The following is a 19,064-nucleotide window of genomic DNA, read 5'->3' as shown; positions in this document are numbered from 1 at the left end:
ACTCACGGCTACTGAGATTTGACCGTGTGGAAGACAGAGTGGTGGTGGTGGTGGCTAAGTGACTTGAAGCATTATCTGCTAACCAATTAATAACCTTTTCACAATACTCTGTGGTCAATAGTGGTGTTCTGGGATGTATTAATTGGGACAGGAAGGTCGAGCGAGAAGATGTGGGTGTTTGTTGTGGCACAATTTCAGCTTGCCCACGGCCTCGGCTTCTGCTTGCACCATCACCATCACCATCACGTCCAGTTCCCCGTCCCTTGCCACGTGCCTTGCCCATTTTAAATGGAGGACAATATCTTCCACGCTCACTACAAATGGCTGAATTTGGAGCGAACTTATATGTGATGCGTGTGATGGACAAACCACAGTTTTAAATAGCTGGCCTGTAGGTAACTATTTTGAACAGCAAACTGGTGTCAATAGCTTCACTGACACACTGAAACAAATTTTTAATGGAGGCCAGAAATGGCAGTATTTTCCGAAAATGTATATGTGATCCGTGTGACTGAGAAACCACAGATTTAAACACCTGGCCTGTAGGTAACTATTTTGAACATCAAACTGGTGTCAATAGCTTCACTGACACACTGAAACAAATTTTTAATGGAGGCCAGAAATGGCAGTATTTTCTGAAAACGTATATGTGATCCGTGTGACAGAGAAACCACAGATTTAAACACCTGGCCTGTAGGTAACTATTTTGAACAGCAAACTGGTGTCAATAGATTCACTGACACACTGAAACAAATTTTTAATGGAGGCCAGAAGTGGCAGTGTTTTCTGAAAACGTATATGTGATCCATGTGATGGAGAAAACACAGTTTTAAATACCTTGCCTGTAGGTAACTGTTTTGAACCGCAAACTGGTGTCAATAGCTTCACTGACACACTGAAACAAATTTTTAATGGAGGCCAGAAAAGGCAGTATTTTCTGAAAATGTATATGTGATCCGTGTGACGGAGATAACACAGTTTTAGATACCTGGCCTGTAGGTAACTATTTTGAACAGCAAACTGGTGTCAATAGCTTCACTGACACACTGAAACAAATTTTTAATGGAGGCCAGAAATGGCAGTATTTTCAGCGCAATTATACAGTACAGACCAAAATTTGGACACACCTTCTCACTTAAATTTTTTTCTGTATTTTCATGACTATTAAAATTGTACATTCACACTGAAGGCATCAAAACTATGAATTAACACATGTGGAATGATATACTTAACAAAAAAGTGTGAAAAAACTGAAAATATGTCTTATATTCTAGGTTCTTCAAAGTAGCCACCTTTTGCTTTGATGACTGCTTTGCACACTCTTGGCATTCTCTTGATGAGCTTCAAGAGGTAGTCACCGGAAATGGTCTTCCAACAATCTTGAAGGAGTTCCCAGAGATGCTTAGCACTTGTTGGCCCTTTTGCCTTCACTCGGTGGTCCAGCTCACCCCAAACCATCTCGATTAGGTTCAGGTCTGGTGACTGTGGAGGCCATGTCATCTGGTGTAGCACCCCATCACTCTACTTCTTGGTGAAATAGCCCTTACACAGCCTGTACACCGCAAACCGGATGGAATAGCATGCCGCTGCAAGATGCTGTGGTAGCCATGCTGGTTCAGTATGCCTTCAATTTTGAATAAACCCCCAACAGTGTCACCAGCAAAGCACCCCCACACCATCACACCTCCTCCTCCATGCTTCACGGTGGGAACCAGGCATGTAGAGTCCATCCGTTCACCTTTTCTGCGTCACACAAATACACGGTGGTTGGAACCAAAAATCTCAAATTTGGACTCATCAGACCAAAGCACAGATTTCCACTGGTCTAATGTCCATTCCTTGTGTTCTTTAGCCCAAACAAGTCTCTTCTGCTTGTTGCCTGTCCTTAGCTGTGGTTTCCTAGCAGCTATTTTACCATGAAGGCCTGCTGCACAAAGTCTCCTCTTAACAGTTGATGAAGAGATGCGTCTGCTGCTATAACTCTGTGTGGCATTGACCTGGTCTCTAATCTGAGCTGCTGTTAACCTGCGATTTCTGAGGCTGGTGACGCGGATAAACTTATTGTCAGAAGCAGAGGTGACTCTTGGTCTTCCTTTCCTGGGGCGGTCCTCATGTGAGCCAGTTTCTTTGTAGCGCTTGATGGTTTTTGCAACTGCACTTGGGGACACTTTCAAAGTTTTCCCAATTTTCGGACTGACTGACCTTCATTTCTTAAAGTAATGATGGCCACTCGTTTTTCTTTACTTAGCTGCTTTTTTCTTGCCATAATATAAATTCTAACAGTCTATTCAGTAGGACTATCAGCTGTGTATCCACCAGACTTCTGCACAACACAACTGATGGTCCCAACCCCATTTATAAGGCAAGAAATCCCACTTATTAAACCTGACAGAGCACACCTGTGAAGTGAAAACCATTTCCGGTGACTACCTCTTGAAGCTCATCAAGAGTATGCCAAGAGTGTGCAAAGCAGTCATCAAAGCAGAAGGCTACTTTGAAGAACCTAGAATATAAGACATATTTTCAGTTGTTTCACACTTTTTTGTTAAGTATATAATTCCACATGTGTTAAATCATAGTTTTCATGCCTTCAGTGTGAATGTACAATTTTCATAGTCATGAAATTACAGAAAAATCTTTAAATGAGAAGGTGTGTCCAAACTTTTAGTCTGTACTGTATGTGATCTGTGTGACGGACAAACCACAGTTTTAAATAGCTGGATTTTAAGTGCCATAATATGGAAAGGACCTGGCTGTATTCTGCAGTGCCAACAAGCAAATGGCGCAGAAAAACTGTGTTCTCTGGATTGCTTTTTAAGCAAATAATGAGGATTAAGATCCAAAAAAAAGTTATTCCTGGCCCCCGAGACCTGGGCCTATGTCTAGAAATGTGTAACAGCAGCAGCAGCAGACAGAACTGGAATAGAGCATCTTGTGCTATATGCACTGCAGTCTGCTATACCTATATACACTGCCTGCCTGATATCTCTGCAGATGGATTAGTCCTCAGAAGGACTGTTTGTTGAGATGGATATGTGTCTCTAATATACACTGCTCAAAAAAATAAAGGGAACTCTCAAATAACACATCCTAGATCTGAATGAATGAAATATTCTCATTGAATACTTTGTTCTATACAAAGTTGAATGTGCTGACAACAAAATCACACAAAAATCATCAATGGAAATCAAATTTATTAACCAATGGAGGTCTGGATTTGGAGTCACCCCCAAAATTAAAGTGGAAAAACACACTACAGGCTGATCCAACTTTGATGTAATGTCCTTAAAACAAGTCAAAATGAGGCTCAGTATTGTGTGTGGCCTCCACATGCCTGTATGACCTCCCTACAATACCTGGGCATGCTCCTGATGAGGTTGCGAATGGTCTCCTGTGGGATCTCCTCCCAGACCTGGACTAAAGCATCCGCCAACTCCTGGACAGTCTGTGGTGCATCGTGACGTTGGTGGATGGAGCGAGACATGATGTCCCAGATGTGCTCAATTGGATTCAGGTCTGGGGAACGGGCGGGCCAGTACATAGCTTCAATGCCTTCATCTTGCAGGAACTGCACTCCAGCTACATGAGGTCTGGCATTGTCCTGCATTAGGAGGAACCCAGGGCCAACCGCACCAGTATATGGTCTCACAAGGGGTCTGAGGATCTCATCTCGGTAGCTAATGGCAGTCAGGCTACCTCTGGTGAGCACATGGAGGGCTGTGCAGCCCTCCAAAGAAATGCCACCTCACACCATTACTGACTCACTGCCAAACCGGTCATGCTGAAGGATGTTGCAGGCAGCAGATCGCTCTCCACGGCATCCCCAGACTCTGTCACGTCTGTCACATGTGCTCAGTGTGAACCTGCTTTCATCTGTGAAGAGCACAGGGTGCCAGTGGCGACTTTGCCAATCCTGGTGTTCTGTGGCAAATGCCAAGCTTTCTGCATGGTGTTGGGCTGTGAGAAAAACCTCCATCTGTGGACATCGGGCCCTCGTACCACCCTCATGGAGTCGGTTTCCAACCGTTTGTGCAGACACATGTACATTGGTGGCTTGCTGGAGGTCATTTTGCAGGGTTCTGGCAGTGCTCCTCCTGTTCCTCCTTGTATAAAGCCAGAGGTAGCGGTCCTGCTGCTGGGTTGTTGTCCTCCCACGGCCCCCTCCACGTCTCCTGGTGTACTGGCCTGTCTCCTGGTAGCGCCTCCAGCCTCTGGACACTACGCAGACAGACACAGCAAACCTTCTTGCCACAGCTCGCATTGATGTGTCATACTGGATGAGCTGCACTACCTGATGAACTTCTGTGGGTTGTAGAGTCCGTCTCATGCTACCACGAGTGTGAAAGCACAACCAACATTCAAGAGTGACCAAAACATCCGCCAGAAAGCATTGGTACTGAGATGTAGTCTGTGGTCCCCACCTGCAGAACCACTCCTTTATTGAGTGTGTCTTGATAATTGCCAATAATTTCCATCTATTGCCTATTCCATTTGCACAACAGCATGTGAAATTGATTGTCAATTAGTGTTGCTTCCTAAGTGGACAGTTTGATTTCACCGAAGTCTGATTTACTTGGAGTTATTTTCTGTTGTTTAAGTGTTCCCTTTATTTTTTTGAGCAGTGTAGTTTGGTACACCTACACTAACTAGAAACAAGCAAATCTCTCCCTAGCTCAGCAGCACCTCTCCCTACACTGTCTGATTCCGGAGTGACTGTGACGAGCACAGCGGCACCAGGTCTGATATAGACCTGATGACGCTGTGCGGCCAGCCAATTACTGTAATGCCACAACCAACATGGCTGCGGCATTACAGTGAGTGACAGGCAATCCCTGCATGTTCATTGGCACTGTAAAGAGCACCAAACATGCAGGGAGGAGACCCGAGCTCCCGCCGAGCAACCCTGGAAATATTCGGCGAGCTCTGAGCATCTTGAGTAGTGAGATGCTCGGGCGAGTACAGAGCAGTGGCGAGCATGCTCGCTCATCACTAGTAGTCATATGTACCAAACTCAACAAACATGCTATAATAGGAGTTAGTTCTTAGACCTCAGTTCACATTGTCTGGTTTTTTGACTTGTTTGCATTCTGTGCAATTTAAGGGTGTGGCATGCCCTTTGTTGAGCTGATTGGTATATATGTAGCTTACCACGGGCCTAGGTGGTCTGGAGTTGGGACCCGGTCCTATTTGTCTACCCTTTTATATGCATTACTTCAACTTTGATATACAGTAAGGTTTTTAATATAGGCAGTATAGGTACCGTCCCAATTTAGGGTCACCTTGCCGCTGGTGGGACGGCTTGTATACTTTTTTTGATCAAAAATAGTTCACTAAGTACCCTATATTTATTATGCAATTTTGCTTTACATTTATATATAATTATGGTAGGGTATGAGATATATTTTTGTCTTGCTTCTTTTTTGCTAGTGTGAACATGCCTCTGTTTCTTGTATGTCTGCCATCTTAGACCTCAGTTCACATTGTCTGGTTTTTTGACTTGTTTGCATTCTGTGCAATTTAAGGGTGTGGCATGCCCTTTGTTGAGCTGATTGGTATATATGTAGCTTACCACGGGCCTAGGTGGTCTGGAGTTGGGACCCGGTCCTATTTGTCTACCCTTTTATATGCATTACTTCAACTTTGATATACAGTAAGGTTTTTAATATAGGCAGTATAGGTACCGTCCCAATTTAGGGTCACCTTGCCGCTGGTGGGACGGCTTGTATACTTTTTTTGATCAAAAATAGTTCACTAAGTACCCTATATTTATTATGCAATTTTGCTTTACATTTATATATAATTATGGTAGGGTATGAGATATATTTTTGTCTTGCTTCTTTTTTGCTAGTGTGAACATGCCTCTGTTTCTTGTATGTCTGCCATCTTAGACCTCAGTTCACATTGTCTGGTTTTTTGACTTGTTTGCATTCTGTGCAATTTAAGGGTGTGGCATGCCCTTTGTTGAGCTGATTGGTATATATGTAGCTTACCACGGGCCTAGGTGGTCTGGAGTTGGGACCCGGTCCTATTTGTCTACCCTTTTATATGCATTACTTCAACTTTGATATACAGTAAGGTTTTTAATATAGGCAGTATAGGTACCGTCCCAATTTAGGGTCACCTTGCCGCTGGTGGGACGGCTTGTATACTTTTTTTGATCAAAAATAGTTCACTAAGTACCCTATATTTATTATGCAATTTTGCTTTACATTTATATATAATTATGGTAGGGTATGAGATATATTTTTGTCTTGCTTCTTTTTTGCTAGTGTGAACATGCCTCTGTTTCTTGTATGTCTGCCATCTTAGACCTCAGTTCACATTGTCTGGTATAATAGGAGTTGTAGTATAAAAAAGGTCAGCCAGCTTTAACTTACCCTGCGGCTCAGAGCGTAGTGTTCTTGAAAACGATTTGAAAATGCTTTCAAATACGCTTTGACCTTCAAATCTATGTACATATTTCTAAACAGATACATAGACAGTGGCAATATTGCTGCTTCTTTCATGAAGACAGTGAATTTTTTACTCTTATTTATATATTTTTGTAACCAGCAATCATATAATGTGCTCCGTGGAGAACTGCTTTCTTGGGTGTGTGTTTTTACCTTCAGAATATCAACAGATAAATTGCAGAGGAAAAACATCTAAATGTTCTCCTGTGGATCTCTGTTGCTGCCAAGTGCTTGACATTGGCCCTGAGCTTGTTTAATGCAAAGCTACCATTTTCTCCTAGCTTACTTTGATTGCTAGGAATTTATGCTATAAAGTGCTGGTTTTGGCAGTATAGACAAATACCATTAGCCTAAACCCTTTCTTTTGAGACAAAGACCTAGGAAATTTATGTGTGTGGAGATCACTAGGTCTTTTGTGGATTTCAATAGGATAGAATTCAAAGTTAAAGGGAACTTGTGTTGTCCAAAAATGCCATTTACCTGCAGATATAGGGTTAATCTGCGGATAAATGTAATGAATATTCTGCCTGGCTACCTTACTGGAAGAGTGGCTAGAGGGGGGAAATGAACATATAACCCTTCTGTAGCCACTTGCTTCTAGTGATAGGGGCAGTGCAGGGAGAAGTTACAGTCACTGTTCACTATACAGTGAGTGCGCTGTAATTACTCCCCAGCACCCTGATTGACAGGCCGCTCTGCAACGTGTGTGTGCAGTGTGTGTGCCGCCGAGCGGGCTTCCAATCAAAGTGCCAAGGGGTAATTACCGCCCCTGCACCGCCCCTAAATAGTATTTTTTGGACATGACAGGCTGATTCCCTTTAAGGAATTACCAGTCATTTATTGACATTTCTAATTTCTCTCTATCGCTCTCGAGTCTGTTTTGATACTATACATATTAATATGACCTTTGTTTTGTATTTTGTAACACCATTATTTCATGTAAACATATTTTCAGGGGGGTTTTGTATAATATTATAAGCCTTTTCATTCACTGAAAGGAACACTGTTGTAAATAAAAAGATTGTGTTTGCTTGTTACGTCTAGTGCACGGCCAGAATAGGTGATGTGTGACACGTGGATTCTCACTTAGGTATTGTTTGAATTTTGTGTAATGTAGCGACCCGTCTGGAAATGGACCAGCGAAAAACGGACACTGGAAGCCTGCGCTAGCATTTCTTCTGCGGTGGTGCTATCAGTGTGTCAAGAGTGGGAGAAGAGAGTGGTCATAAACTTATAAAAAACTCATGAAAGAATAAAGTTATGTTAAAACCAAGCACACCATTGTTTTTCTTATGACATTCTCAATAAGTTTGATGTGTCACATGACCCTCTTCCCATTGAAAAAAATAAAGTTGAATCCAAAATGGCCAACTTCAAAATGGCCGCCATGGTCACCACCCATCTGGAAAAGTTTCCCCCCTCCCATATACTAATGTGCCACAAACAGGAAGTTGATATCACCAACCATTCCCATTTAATTTAGGTGTATCCATATAAATGCCCACCCTGCATATTGAAGTTAGGTTGGGTCTGGCACTGGATTGTAGTTTCTATCTAGCATTTAACAAAAATGCTGGATGGAAACAGATGGCGGAACTGATTGTTTACAATGGGATTGTTCCTACCTGTCCAGCGGATCAGTTGTTGTGTCAGACAGGTACAGATGCTGGACCGAATGCTCCAGATCTGCGCATGAGAGAAAGGCTATGTTGTCATGATGAGCTTTTGGTGATTTTTTGACCCGGCAAAAATCCGCAGAGTCAAAAACACACCAAAAGCTCATTGTGGGAACATAGCCTAAATGGAGAAAAAGCCTAATGGCAACTGAGGCATTTTTGCATCAGTTGTGGGCCAGCTGAGATATATCAGGCTCATAAACTGAGCCTGATGCAACAGATATACTGTATGTGGAACCAGTCTTACATGGCTATAGAACAAAGCTGCACAGGCAAATGGCATGCAATGAGTCTACTCAAGGCGGACTATATATGGACCTATTTATTCACCTTGTGTTTGCACCATTTTTAAACAAGATATTATTGGGTATGGAGGGCATTTTTAGATATTTTATCTTGGTTGCGATACCAGAATTTGATAGCTGTTCCCTGTCATCCTTATACTTTTAATTGCAGTTAGTTGTGAAACTACGTTATGATTTTCAGTTGTAGCACTGATTGTATCTAGCAAATTTGGACACGTGCGCCTGATTTATCCCTGTGTTTTTACCAGTTTACTTACAGTGGTGTGAAAAAGTGTTTGCTCCCTTCCTGATTTCTTATTCTTTTGCATGTTTGTCACACTTAGATGTTTCACATCACAAAACAAATTTAAATATTAGACAAAGATAACACAAGTAAACACAAAATGCAGTTTTTAAATGAAGGTCTTTATTATTATATGAAAAAGAAAATCCAACCTACAGAGCCCTGTGTGAAAAAGTGATTGCCCCCTAAATCTAATAACTGGTTGGGCCACCCTTAGCACCAACAACTGCAATCAAGCTTTGCGATAACTGGCAATGAGTCTTTTACAACGATCTGGAGGAATTTTGTCCCACTCATCTTTCCAAAATTGTTGAAATTCAGCCACATTTGAGGGTTTGCGAGCATGAACCGCCTTTTTAAGCTCATGCCACAGCAGCTCAATTGGATTAAAGTCAGGACTTTGACTAGGTCACTCCAAAGTCTTAATTTTGTTTTTCTTAAGCCATTCAGAGGTGGACTTGCTGGTGTGTTTTGGATAACTGTCCTGCTGCATAACCCAAGTGCACTTCAGCTTGAGGTCACGAACAGATGGCCAGACATTCTCCTTCAGGATTTTTTGGTAGACCGCAGAATTCATGGTTCCATTTATCACAGCAAGTCTTCCAGGTCCACCACCACCATATCTTACTGTTGGTATGATGTTCCTTTTTCTGAAATGCAGTGTTATTTCTACGTCAGATGTAATGGGACATGCACCTTCCAAAAAGTTCAACTTTTGTCTTGTCAGTCCACAGAGTATTCTCCCAAAAGTCTTGGCAATCATGAAGATGTTTTGTGGCAAAACTGAGACGAGCCTTTGTTCTTTTTGCTCAGCAGTGGTTTTTGTCTTGGAACTCTGCCATGCATGCCATTTTTGCCCAGTCTCTTTCTTATGGTGGAGTCATGAACACTGACCTTAACTGAGGCAAGTGAGGCCTGCAGTTCATTGGATGTTGTTGTGGGGTCTTTTGTGACCTCTTGAATGAGTCGTCGCTGTGCTCTTGGGGTAATTTTCTTCAACCGGCCACTCCTGGGAAGGTTCACCACTGTTCTATGTTTTCGCCATCTGTGGATAATGGCTCTCACTGTGGTTCTCTGGAGTCCTAAAGCTTTATAAATGGCTTTATAACCTTTTTCAGACTGATAGATCTCAATTACTTTGTTTCTCATTTGTTCCTGAATTCCTTTGGATCACGGCATGATGTCCAGCTTTTGAAGATCTTTTGGTCTACTTCACTTTATCAGGCAGGTCCTATTTAAGTGATTTCTTGATTGAGAACAGGTGTGGCAGTAATCAGGCCTGTGTGAACTCAGCTTCCCCAAGATGTGGTAAACCACAGTTAAATTATGTTTTAAGGAGGGGGGGGTGGGCAATCACTTTTTCTCACAGGGCCCTGTGGGTTTGGATTTATTTTTCCCTTAATAATAAAGACCTTCATTTAATAACTGCATTCTGTTTTTACCTGTGTTATCTTTGTCTAATATCTAAATTTGTTTTGTGATCTGAAACATTTAAGTGTGACAAACATGCAAAAGAATAAGATATTAGGAAGGAGGGGAAACACTTTCACACGACTGTATATAAAACATCATCAAATGTCGCAAAATGTCTGTGCAACTCGAAATTGCACAAAAATGTAGTGACTTTTGTTGGTTTTATTCTGGGGACAGGACTGGGCAGGATGGGACATTAGAAAGCTGGCTCAGCAATTTCATCAAAATTTACAAGACTTTAGTGGTGTAAATTATACCCAGTCCCTGACTCGAGTAACATTTCTGGCGAAGGTGCACAGCAGTTGTAAGACAAAACACCAGTCTTAATGAATCAGGCCCAAAATATGTAATGTACTGCCCAAAGTATCTGGACATCAGAACATAATATCCAAGTATGCAACACGTCCGATTAGCTACCACATTTGGATCCTTCAGACGGAACCTGAAAACCCATCTCTTCAAACAAGCTTACAGCCTGCCATGACCTTGCTCCTCAACAACATCGGAGCTACGGCAACCCCCCAACCTACTGTCTCCTTCCCGGTTCCTGTAGAATGTAAGCCCGCAGGGGCAGGGTCCTCTTCCCTCCGTACCAGTCTATCATTGTTAGTTCATTTACTATAAGTGATGTCTGTATCTGGTATGTAACCCCTCGTCATGTACAGCGCCATCGAATCAATGGTGCTATATAAATAAGCAATAATAATAATAAAGTATGCTTATTGAACATCTCATTCTCAGGACATTAATACAGAGCCCTCTCACTTTGCAAAATTAGTTTATTATATTGAGTTCTAACATGTCAAATCAGCCTAAGAGCTCATTCAAATGTCCGTTTTTTGTGTACGACTGCTATCCATGACTTTCACAGATAGCACTTGTACCTATGATAGTCTATGGGGCCATAAACATGTCACATTTTTCCCCCAAATAGAGTGGTCCGCAGAAAATATCGGAGACATGCCTGATTTTGATCTGAGGGTTGGATCAAAATCAGCATTGAAAGTCAATGGGTCCGTGAAAGAAATCGGACTGCACTCAGATTACATCCGAGTGTGGTCTGATTCTCACGGACTGTCAGAATGAAGAAGGTGGAGAAAGTTTTTTTTTTAAATTTCTCTACGTACGAGAAAATCGGATGACACTTGTACCACACTGTGATCAAACTCAGATTTTTTTTTCGCGTACATGAAAATCGGACCTATTATTTTGATCAGATGTCTGAATGAGGCCTAAACATGATAGCTTCCCTCCCTTGGAGTATGTAGAAAGCACAACCAGATGATGCTGTTTAAATATTTTCATCCTTGCATGAAAGATTATAAATGTCAGTATATGATTGCCCACTAGGTGGGAAAGAGAATAAAAAAAATAAATAAATCATTCTATTTAATCTTTATAGATCTTTTCAAAAAACGTATGACCCTAGGCAGCAGCACAGAAAAACGAGAGTGGATAAAATGTATTTTATTGCAAGTTTTTGCTTCCTAGTCTATAAATCATACAACTTCCATAAAATTCATTGTCAGCAATACATAGAAAATCACAGTATACCTGCTGGCTCTATTTACACACATGGATGAAGTGTCTGAGACTTGCACCTATAGCAGGCAGACAGATACCGAGTGATGAGATGGGAGAATCACATATGGATAATAAAACAGACATAGTATAGGTTTTTATTTGCCACTGGAGCATAGGAGCTTGAGAAACAACACCACGTTTTATTTTTTGCTGTATTAAAAAGGTGACGGAGTAGAGAAGACTGGAGAAGACAGACCAGCACATAGAGCGTAAGTGCAAGTTAGAAATTGTTAGCATGCCACCACCGAAAAGCGGAGGCATGATGGATGCATGTACATTACAGCCATAAAGGTACTAGGAACTGCTGAACGCAGACACTTCACTTTGATTTCCTCAATGTCCTTCTTACCTATGCTGAGAGGCAGCCGTATTTATTTTTAATTTATTTTACAGCACCATTAAAGGTTTTCTACTAGGTTTCTTTTTGGAAATCTGTATAATATTGGCACAAAAATTCTCTATTCCTTTAAAACAAATAGAGTTATTCAGCATTTCTGACTTTTTATATAAACTTTTATGTTATTTTTTTTTCATCTAATTTTTTAACTTAAAAAATATTTATATATGTATATATATATATTTATATATGTAAGTCCAAGGGTAATGGCTGTATACATCACAGTCATCACTATTGCTCATTCATTCTGACTCGCATCTGATGGCCATGAACTCAAGATAATTTATAGGACCCCCTCCCGCTAGAATGGGCAATTACCGTGTTCCCGAAATGTACTGCAATCTGTGTGTAAAAAGTAGAATTACAGAATGATGTGTGAACCCTCAGTTACAATACTGATGTCAATATCCTTGATAATATGTGTAGGTTCTTGTGAACAAATACTCTACGGCGAGGAGGCGATACTCTGATGTCTGGATCAATAAATTTCACATGGCACATTTCATCGATTAAGAGCTTAATAAACTGATTCACAGAGGAAGGTTAATTATTTAGCACTAGCTGTTCAGTGATGTTACCATGAAGGACAGAATGACGAAAAATTGAATTGTTACAAGGAAATTGACATTATAAGGGTCTAAAGTGAGATTTTCTGTCCAAAAAAAGAAGCACTAAAGAGCTATTACAGAAGACAAACAATCGTTTTTTTTGTTTTGGGCTGCCTTGTGTAGTCATTGAGACAGGGGCATGGTAACCAATCTTGGTTCCTCCATATTTGCACCTTACACATCCACAAAATATTTCACGATATGAATCCAAACTCTTAGTAGAGAAATTGGAATGGAATATGACAGGCGAATGGAAGGAAGTGTCAGATGACAGAATAGTCAGAGTGAATCGAAACCCATTACAAACATATTGGAAAAGAATCTCCACAATTATGTTGTTCTACTGGTGCAAATGCTGGAAACATACTAAGAATACAAAATAAAAAGACTTTACATTTGGTCTGAAAATGTAAAAAGCAAGTTACTGGAAAGCTCCAAACTCCAGCAAACCTGCACGCGTGGGCCCCAATTTAGTAAGCAAAGCTTTGCCCTCATTTTAATGTCGGCAGAAGTCACGGTTGTTCATACTGTTCTCATGAGGGGAATTCACTTCTTTTCAGTCCATGTCTCATATAAATGTTCCAGATTTCCAGGTGTCAGCCTCTTCTTTGCTCCTTTATTCTCCCTCGTCTTTATGCTGATGTTATGCTAATCGCCATCAAAAAGCTACAAGACAATGATAGTCCAAAACAGAAGAAAACCAAGGCTGGAGTGAGGGACCCTGAGACTTAGGCCCGAATTATTGCTGGTGAAGATAGGCTCCGGAGACTCATAAAGAGAATCATCTGAGGTTAAAAAAACACACAAAGAATAGAGATCATTATGGCATCATGGTTTGCGATAAAATCATAAACAGAGCTGCATCTACAGTTGACATTTGCATAGTACCTTTACTGAGATAATTTACAAAGCACCATATAAATTATGTAATAGACACCAAATGTGGAAATCTCCAATATCTCCAGGCATGGAATATACATACTGTATGTGTCAACTGTACTGAATTAGCTGTGCAGTGCTTTTTTCCCCAAAAAACCTTCTGCAACCAATGCTATAGTAAATATTGGGTATACAGCTTTTTCTCACTTCTAGGACTAATGCTGGGTTCACATGATACAAACTATGACTTTGCCTTGCAGACATTTTATTTTAGTAATGTATATTAAATAAATCACACAATGAGTCATTTTGATGACATTAGTGGAGGTAGAGTAGGCGTATGGCAGCACTATTAGGCTTCGTTTCCACAATGCGCTTTTGGTGCGTTTTCGAAGCTGCATATTTTTGCTGTGTCAAAAATGCAGAATCTTACCTTTCATGCAAAGTGGATGGGATTTAGGGCTCTTTCACCCGTCAGTATCTCCGGTACAAGTGGTGACAGTTTCCACATGTACCGGAGACAGTGACACACGCAGACCCATTCAAATTAATGGGTCTGTGCACACCTCAGTGTGTTTTCACGGACCGTGGGTCTGTGTGCTCTACACGGAGACAAGTCCGTTTTTTGGTGGAAAACGTACCACACGGATGACATCCGTGTGTCATGCGTGTGACACGTACCGGCGCCTGGGAATCAGCGCTACAGTTAGCGCTGTCCCCAAGCGCCAGTGCTGAACACTGCCCTCATCATGGTTCCCTGCCGGTGCTGTGATCTGCACCAGCAGGGGCAGTAATGAGGGTAGTGGTAGTCTTCTCCCGGTGTCCACCTGTGTAAAAAAAAAAAAAAAAAATCCATATACTCACCTCTCCTAGATGTCCCCCGCTGTAATCCATATGACCGCTGCTGCAGAGGAGCCGGGGAGAATGAGCCTTTCTGGAGCTGCAGCTCAGGAGCGGTATCCTGTCACTCACCGAGCACATCTCCGGAGCCGCTCATTCTCCCCGGCTCCTCTGCAGCAGCGGTCGCATGGATTACAGCGGGGGACACCTAGGAGAGGTGAGTATATGGATTTTAGTATTTTATTCTTATTTTTACACAGGTGGACACCGGGAGAAGACTAGCACTACCCTCATCACTGTCCCTGCTGGTGCTGATCGCAACGCTGGCAGGGAACCATGATGAGGGCAGTGTTCAGCACCCGGCGCTTGGGAACAGCGCTAACTATACACTGATTCCCAGGAGCTGGTACATGTGATCATAATGCAGCACACTGGTGGCACACGGTTGCCACACGTGTGACACACTCAGACACACGGATATCTCCGGTACTGGTTTTTCTGGTATTGGAGATATGCGAACGTGTGAAACTGGCCTTATAGAAATCTCCTGCCCACTGTGCTTTTAGTTTACTCAGTGTAAATTGACCTGCGATGCGGCTTTCAAGTCCACAACATGTCAAATTTCTCTTACGACTATGCTGAGTTTTCTGTGCAGATCTTCCCCATAGACTTGCATTAGATGTGGAAAATCTGCAGCCAAAAAACGCATGTGTTTTTAGCGCGTTTCCTCTGCGGAAATGGATCAAAAGCGCAGTAGTATATCAAGAAAATTTTGTTAAAGCTAAATAACAGGAAGTATCAAAAAACAAAAAATCTTTATTGAAAACATGAAATGCCAACAAGAGAGAAAAAAACGCTTATTAAAAAATGCACACAAAAACGCAATAAAAAAACAAAAGTAACCTAATTTAAATAATCAGCGAAGAAATAGTGCAAAAATTCTGCAGCCCAAAAACTCACTAAAAGTTCAGCCTAAGGCCTGGCTCCACTAGTGTGAAATAAATCCCTCATTCCGAAAAGTGGAACAAGTGTCATGCGTATGTCACTCCGTATGTTATGCGACTGCAATGCGAAAGTGCGATTTTTTTTCCTCACCTAGCATCCCTACGACATGTGTATGACATGCGTATGCAATCCGTATACAATGTGGTTTTAACATTATCTTTCACATACTGTAATTCTCTATGTCATTTAAAGCTAGTTTATAAAATAAAGCAATCTTATATAGAGATACAGATAGCTAGATGATAGAAAGATGTTAGATATATAATAGATAATAAACAGATAAATATTACACAGACAGATAGATACCCTGCAGATATACCATTTTAAAAACTCTACATATTATAAACTTGTACCCTTTAGTGCCTTCCAATGCGGAGTTTATTCTACATATTTTCAGGTTTATTTAGCCAAGTAAATAAATAATTTAAAAAAAATTATGTGAGTCCCTCCTATTTTATGAAACCAGCAAAGGTAAAACAGACAGCTGTGAGCTGATGTTATCAGGCTGGGAAGGTCCATGTTTTTTTGGCCCGTCCCAGCCTAAGAATACCAGCCCGCAGTCGCCCCAGAATTGGAGCATTACATTAGATGCACCATTTCTGGAGCTTTGCCTTCGCTCTTCCCGATTGCCCTGGTGAGTTGACAATTGGGGTAATGAGGTTGATGTCATCATCATTTTGAATTGTCCAAAAACACAGCTGACATCAAGCCCTGGTATTACTAATGGACAGGTGTCTATCAGACACCCCCATTACTAACCCAGTAGTAAAAAGTAAAACAAACACACACAAATACTTTATTTAAAATAAAACACTCCCAGACACTTTCCTTGATTCAACAATTTATTAAAAAAAAAAAAACAAGGAGGTCTACGGTATCCAGGGAATCCAACCTAGTCCACAAATGGATACCTACAAAATATAAAAAGAGAGAAACAAAAACAAGACATTGTACCTTGTTCACCAATTTATTAGAAAAAAAAGTTCCCATGCAGGTCCGACGTAGTCCAGCGCTTCCCACAACGTTAACCGAATCCGTCGTATAAAGCCTATAGAGCCTCAGTTTGAGGCTCCATAGGCTTTAGCAGAAGCCACTCGCAGCTCATGCTGTGCTCCGAGAGACCTGGCAGCTCTGAAGAGCGGTGACATCAGTAACGTTACCGCTCATCAGAGTCGCCGAGTCTCGCAAAGCGCAACGTGAGCTCGGAGAGGCTGCTGCTAAAGCCTATGGAGCCTTGGAAAGAGGCTCCATAGGCTATATACGAAGGATTTGGGGAATGTCGTGGGAGGCACTGGACTACTTCGGATCTGAGTTGGAACTTTTTTTTATAATAAATTGGTGAACGAGGGATATTGTCTTGTTTGTATTTCTCTCGTTTTATGTTTTTTCAGGTATCCATTTGTGGACCACATCGAATTCCCTGGACTAAGTCGGACCTGTGTAGGGTTGTAGACTGTTTTACCCTGATCCTGCCCCTGAAGACACCAAGTGCATTATGCGAATACTGTCATGTGGTTTTGAATGCAAGAGTGATGTGCATCTTACGTAATGTATTATAGTAATGTGAAGTGTTAATGCATAATGTGAGTAGGGTATAGTACAGATTAAGCATAGGATTAGCTTAGGAGAGCATAAGCATGGCTTATACAGTAAGTGGTTTAGCAACAGCATAAGACATAGGATAAGGATAATAGGTTTAGCATATGAGATAGGAAATAGTTAATGATAGAATGAGCCCAGTGGGTGGGCACTAGTGTTAATAAAAAGTGGGGGCACTTCCTGATAGAGTGTGGTTAGAGAGAGTTAGGGAAGTGCTTAGTGAAGGTCAAGTTCAGGTGCAGTGGGTTACTAGGGGCAGCATGAGTCACTTGTTCCAGACAGTTTGAGGCATTACTGGGATCCCAAGCGGTTGCTCCTGGCACGTCCGGAGCCCAAAGCCTGCCATAGGGGCTGCCGGACACATCGTGTCCTCTGCCGTACAGTGGAAGATGGACAGGGACCCGCATAGATGAAAGGTGATGGCCGGTCCCGGGTGCACTGCCGCGGTGGACAGGAAATCCCTGAAGCTGACAGAGTCAGTGGGCTTGGGGATAGCCCAGAACAAACTAGCGACAGGACTGAAGAGGAGTTGTACTAAAAAGGAGGAATATGTTAATTGCTGTGCACTATCCCACCTGTCACCACCTGATGAACTTGAACTGGTCAGTAAACGTTTGCCTGTTGTAAAGAACTTGGTGTCCCCTGAATTGTGTGCAACAGCTTCTAAGTACAGAAGCCTGGAGGCAGCGGAGGCCTGCGGCCTACAAGTGAGTGTGATGCACCCCATACCCAACAGCACAGTGGGACTTGCACACCATTTGTCTATAAAGTGCCAGAGTGACACCAGACAGCAGCTCGGTCATGACTACCACTCTGCAGCCCTTTACACTTGCATGGGGTTTTTTTTTCAATAAATTGTCGAACCAGGGAAAATGTTGGGGAGTGTTTTATTTTAAATAAATTATTTTTGTGTGCGTCTTTTTTACTTTTCACTACTGGATTAGTAATGGGGGTGTCTGATAGACACCTCTCCATTACTAACACCAGGGCTTGATGTCAGCTGTGTTTTTGGACAATTTACAGCTGACATCAACCCCAAGCCCCATTACCAACGCACCAGGGCAACCAGGAAGAGCGAAGGCAAAGCTCCAGAATTGGCACATCTAATGTGATGTGCACATCTAATGTGATGTGCCACTTCTGGAGCGGGTGCGGGTTGATATTTTTAGGCTGGGAAGGTCCCAATAACCATGGACCTTCCCAGCCTGATAATATCAGCCCACAGCTGCTTTATGTTTTCTGGTTTCATATAATAGAGGGGACCCCACATTATTTTTTAAAATTATTTATTAGGTTAAACAAGGCTAACAAGCTCAACAATAAACTACACATCTGCAGGATATCTATCTATCTATCTATCTATCTATCTATCTATCTATCTATCTATCTATCTATTCTATCCATCTATCCTCAGTGTTCTGGCTGTGAACTTCCTGTGCTTGGCTGATGCAATTTTTTGGTTCCTTTGACTTGAGCTGCGCAAAAATCAGACTGCATACGGATGGTCCATGTGCCGTCTGCTTTTTTCTCGCATCCATTGACTTGCATCCTGAAAAACGCGGCCATACGCAGTATGCTGTGATTTTTTCCTCAGCCCGATTCCAGTTGAGGAAAAACTTGCAGATGAAAACAGCCTCACAGAATATCATTGGTGCGAGTGCAATGTGATTTTTTTGGAGCAAGGCCTTAGGCTACTTTCTCACGATGAGCTTTTAGTGAGCATTTAACGCTGGGCATTTTAGAAAAAATGCAAGTATCCTATTTTATTTACTGAGTGCAGAAATGGTGCAGGAAATCTACAACATCAAAAACTCACCAGGAGCTGGTGAAAAATGCAGAAGTGGTGCTCGTGTTTCTATTATTCTTTTTCTTGGACTGTTCCACTTCTAGTTTTGGCTTACAAATACTGATGTAAAAAAACTCAACTTATGCATGTGGCCTAAATGTTCTGACCTCAGCTATG

The 19,064-nt window shown here is 41.8% G+C and overlaps 1 protein-coding gene across 1 annotated transcript in view; it reads right to left on the bottom strand.

Annotated features, from left to right (window-relative positions):
* Nucleotides 1–11,641: 11,641 nt before the first annotated feature.
* The window catches only part of EFNA2 (ephrin A2), a 320,028-nt gene continuing 312,605 nt past the window's right edge, over nt 11,642–19,064 (bottom strand). Inside the window, exon 4 of the mRNA XM_073686174.1 lies at nt 11,642–13,563. Coding sequence (XP_073542275.1) covers nt 13,445–13,563 — 119 coding nt within the window. The 3' untranslated portion in view covers nt 11,642–13,444. The remainder of the gene's footprint in view (nt 13,564–19,064) is intronic.

Source organism: Phyllobates terribilis, unplaced genomic scaffold (assembly GCF_046119375.1).
Source record: "Phyllobates terribilis strain yellow unplaced genomic scaffold, ASM4611937v1 Scaffold_1__5_contigs__length_1240528914, whole genome shotgun sequence".
In the NCBI taxonomy this organism is placed as follows: Eukaryota; Metazoa; Chordata; class Amphibia; order Anura; family Dendrobatidae; genus Phyllobates; species Phyllobates terribilis.
The sequence above is the reverse complement of the archived record's forward strand: the minus strand, read 5'-3'. Positions and strand labels throughout refer to the sequence as shown.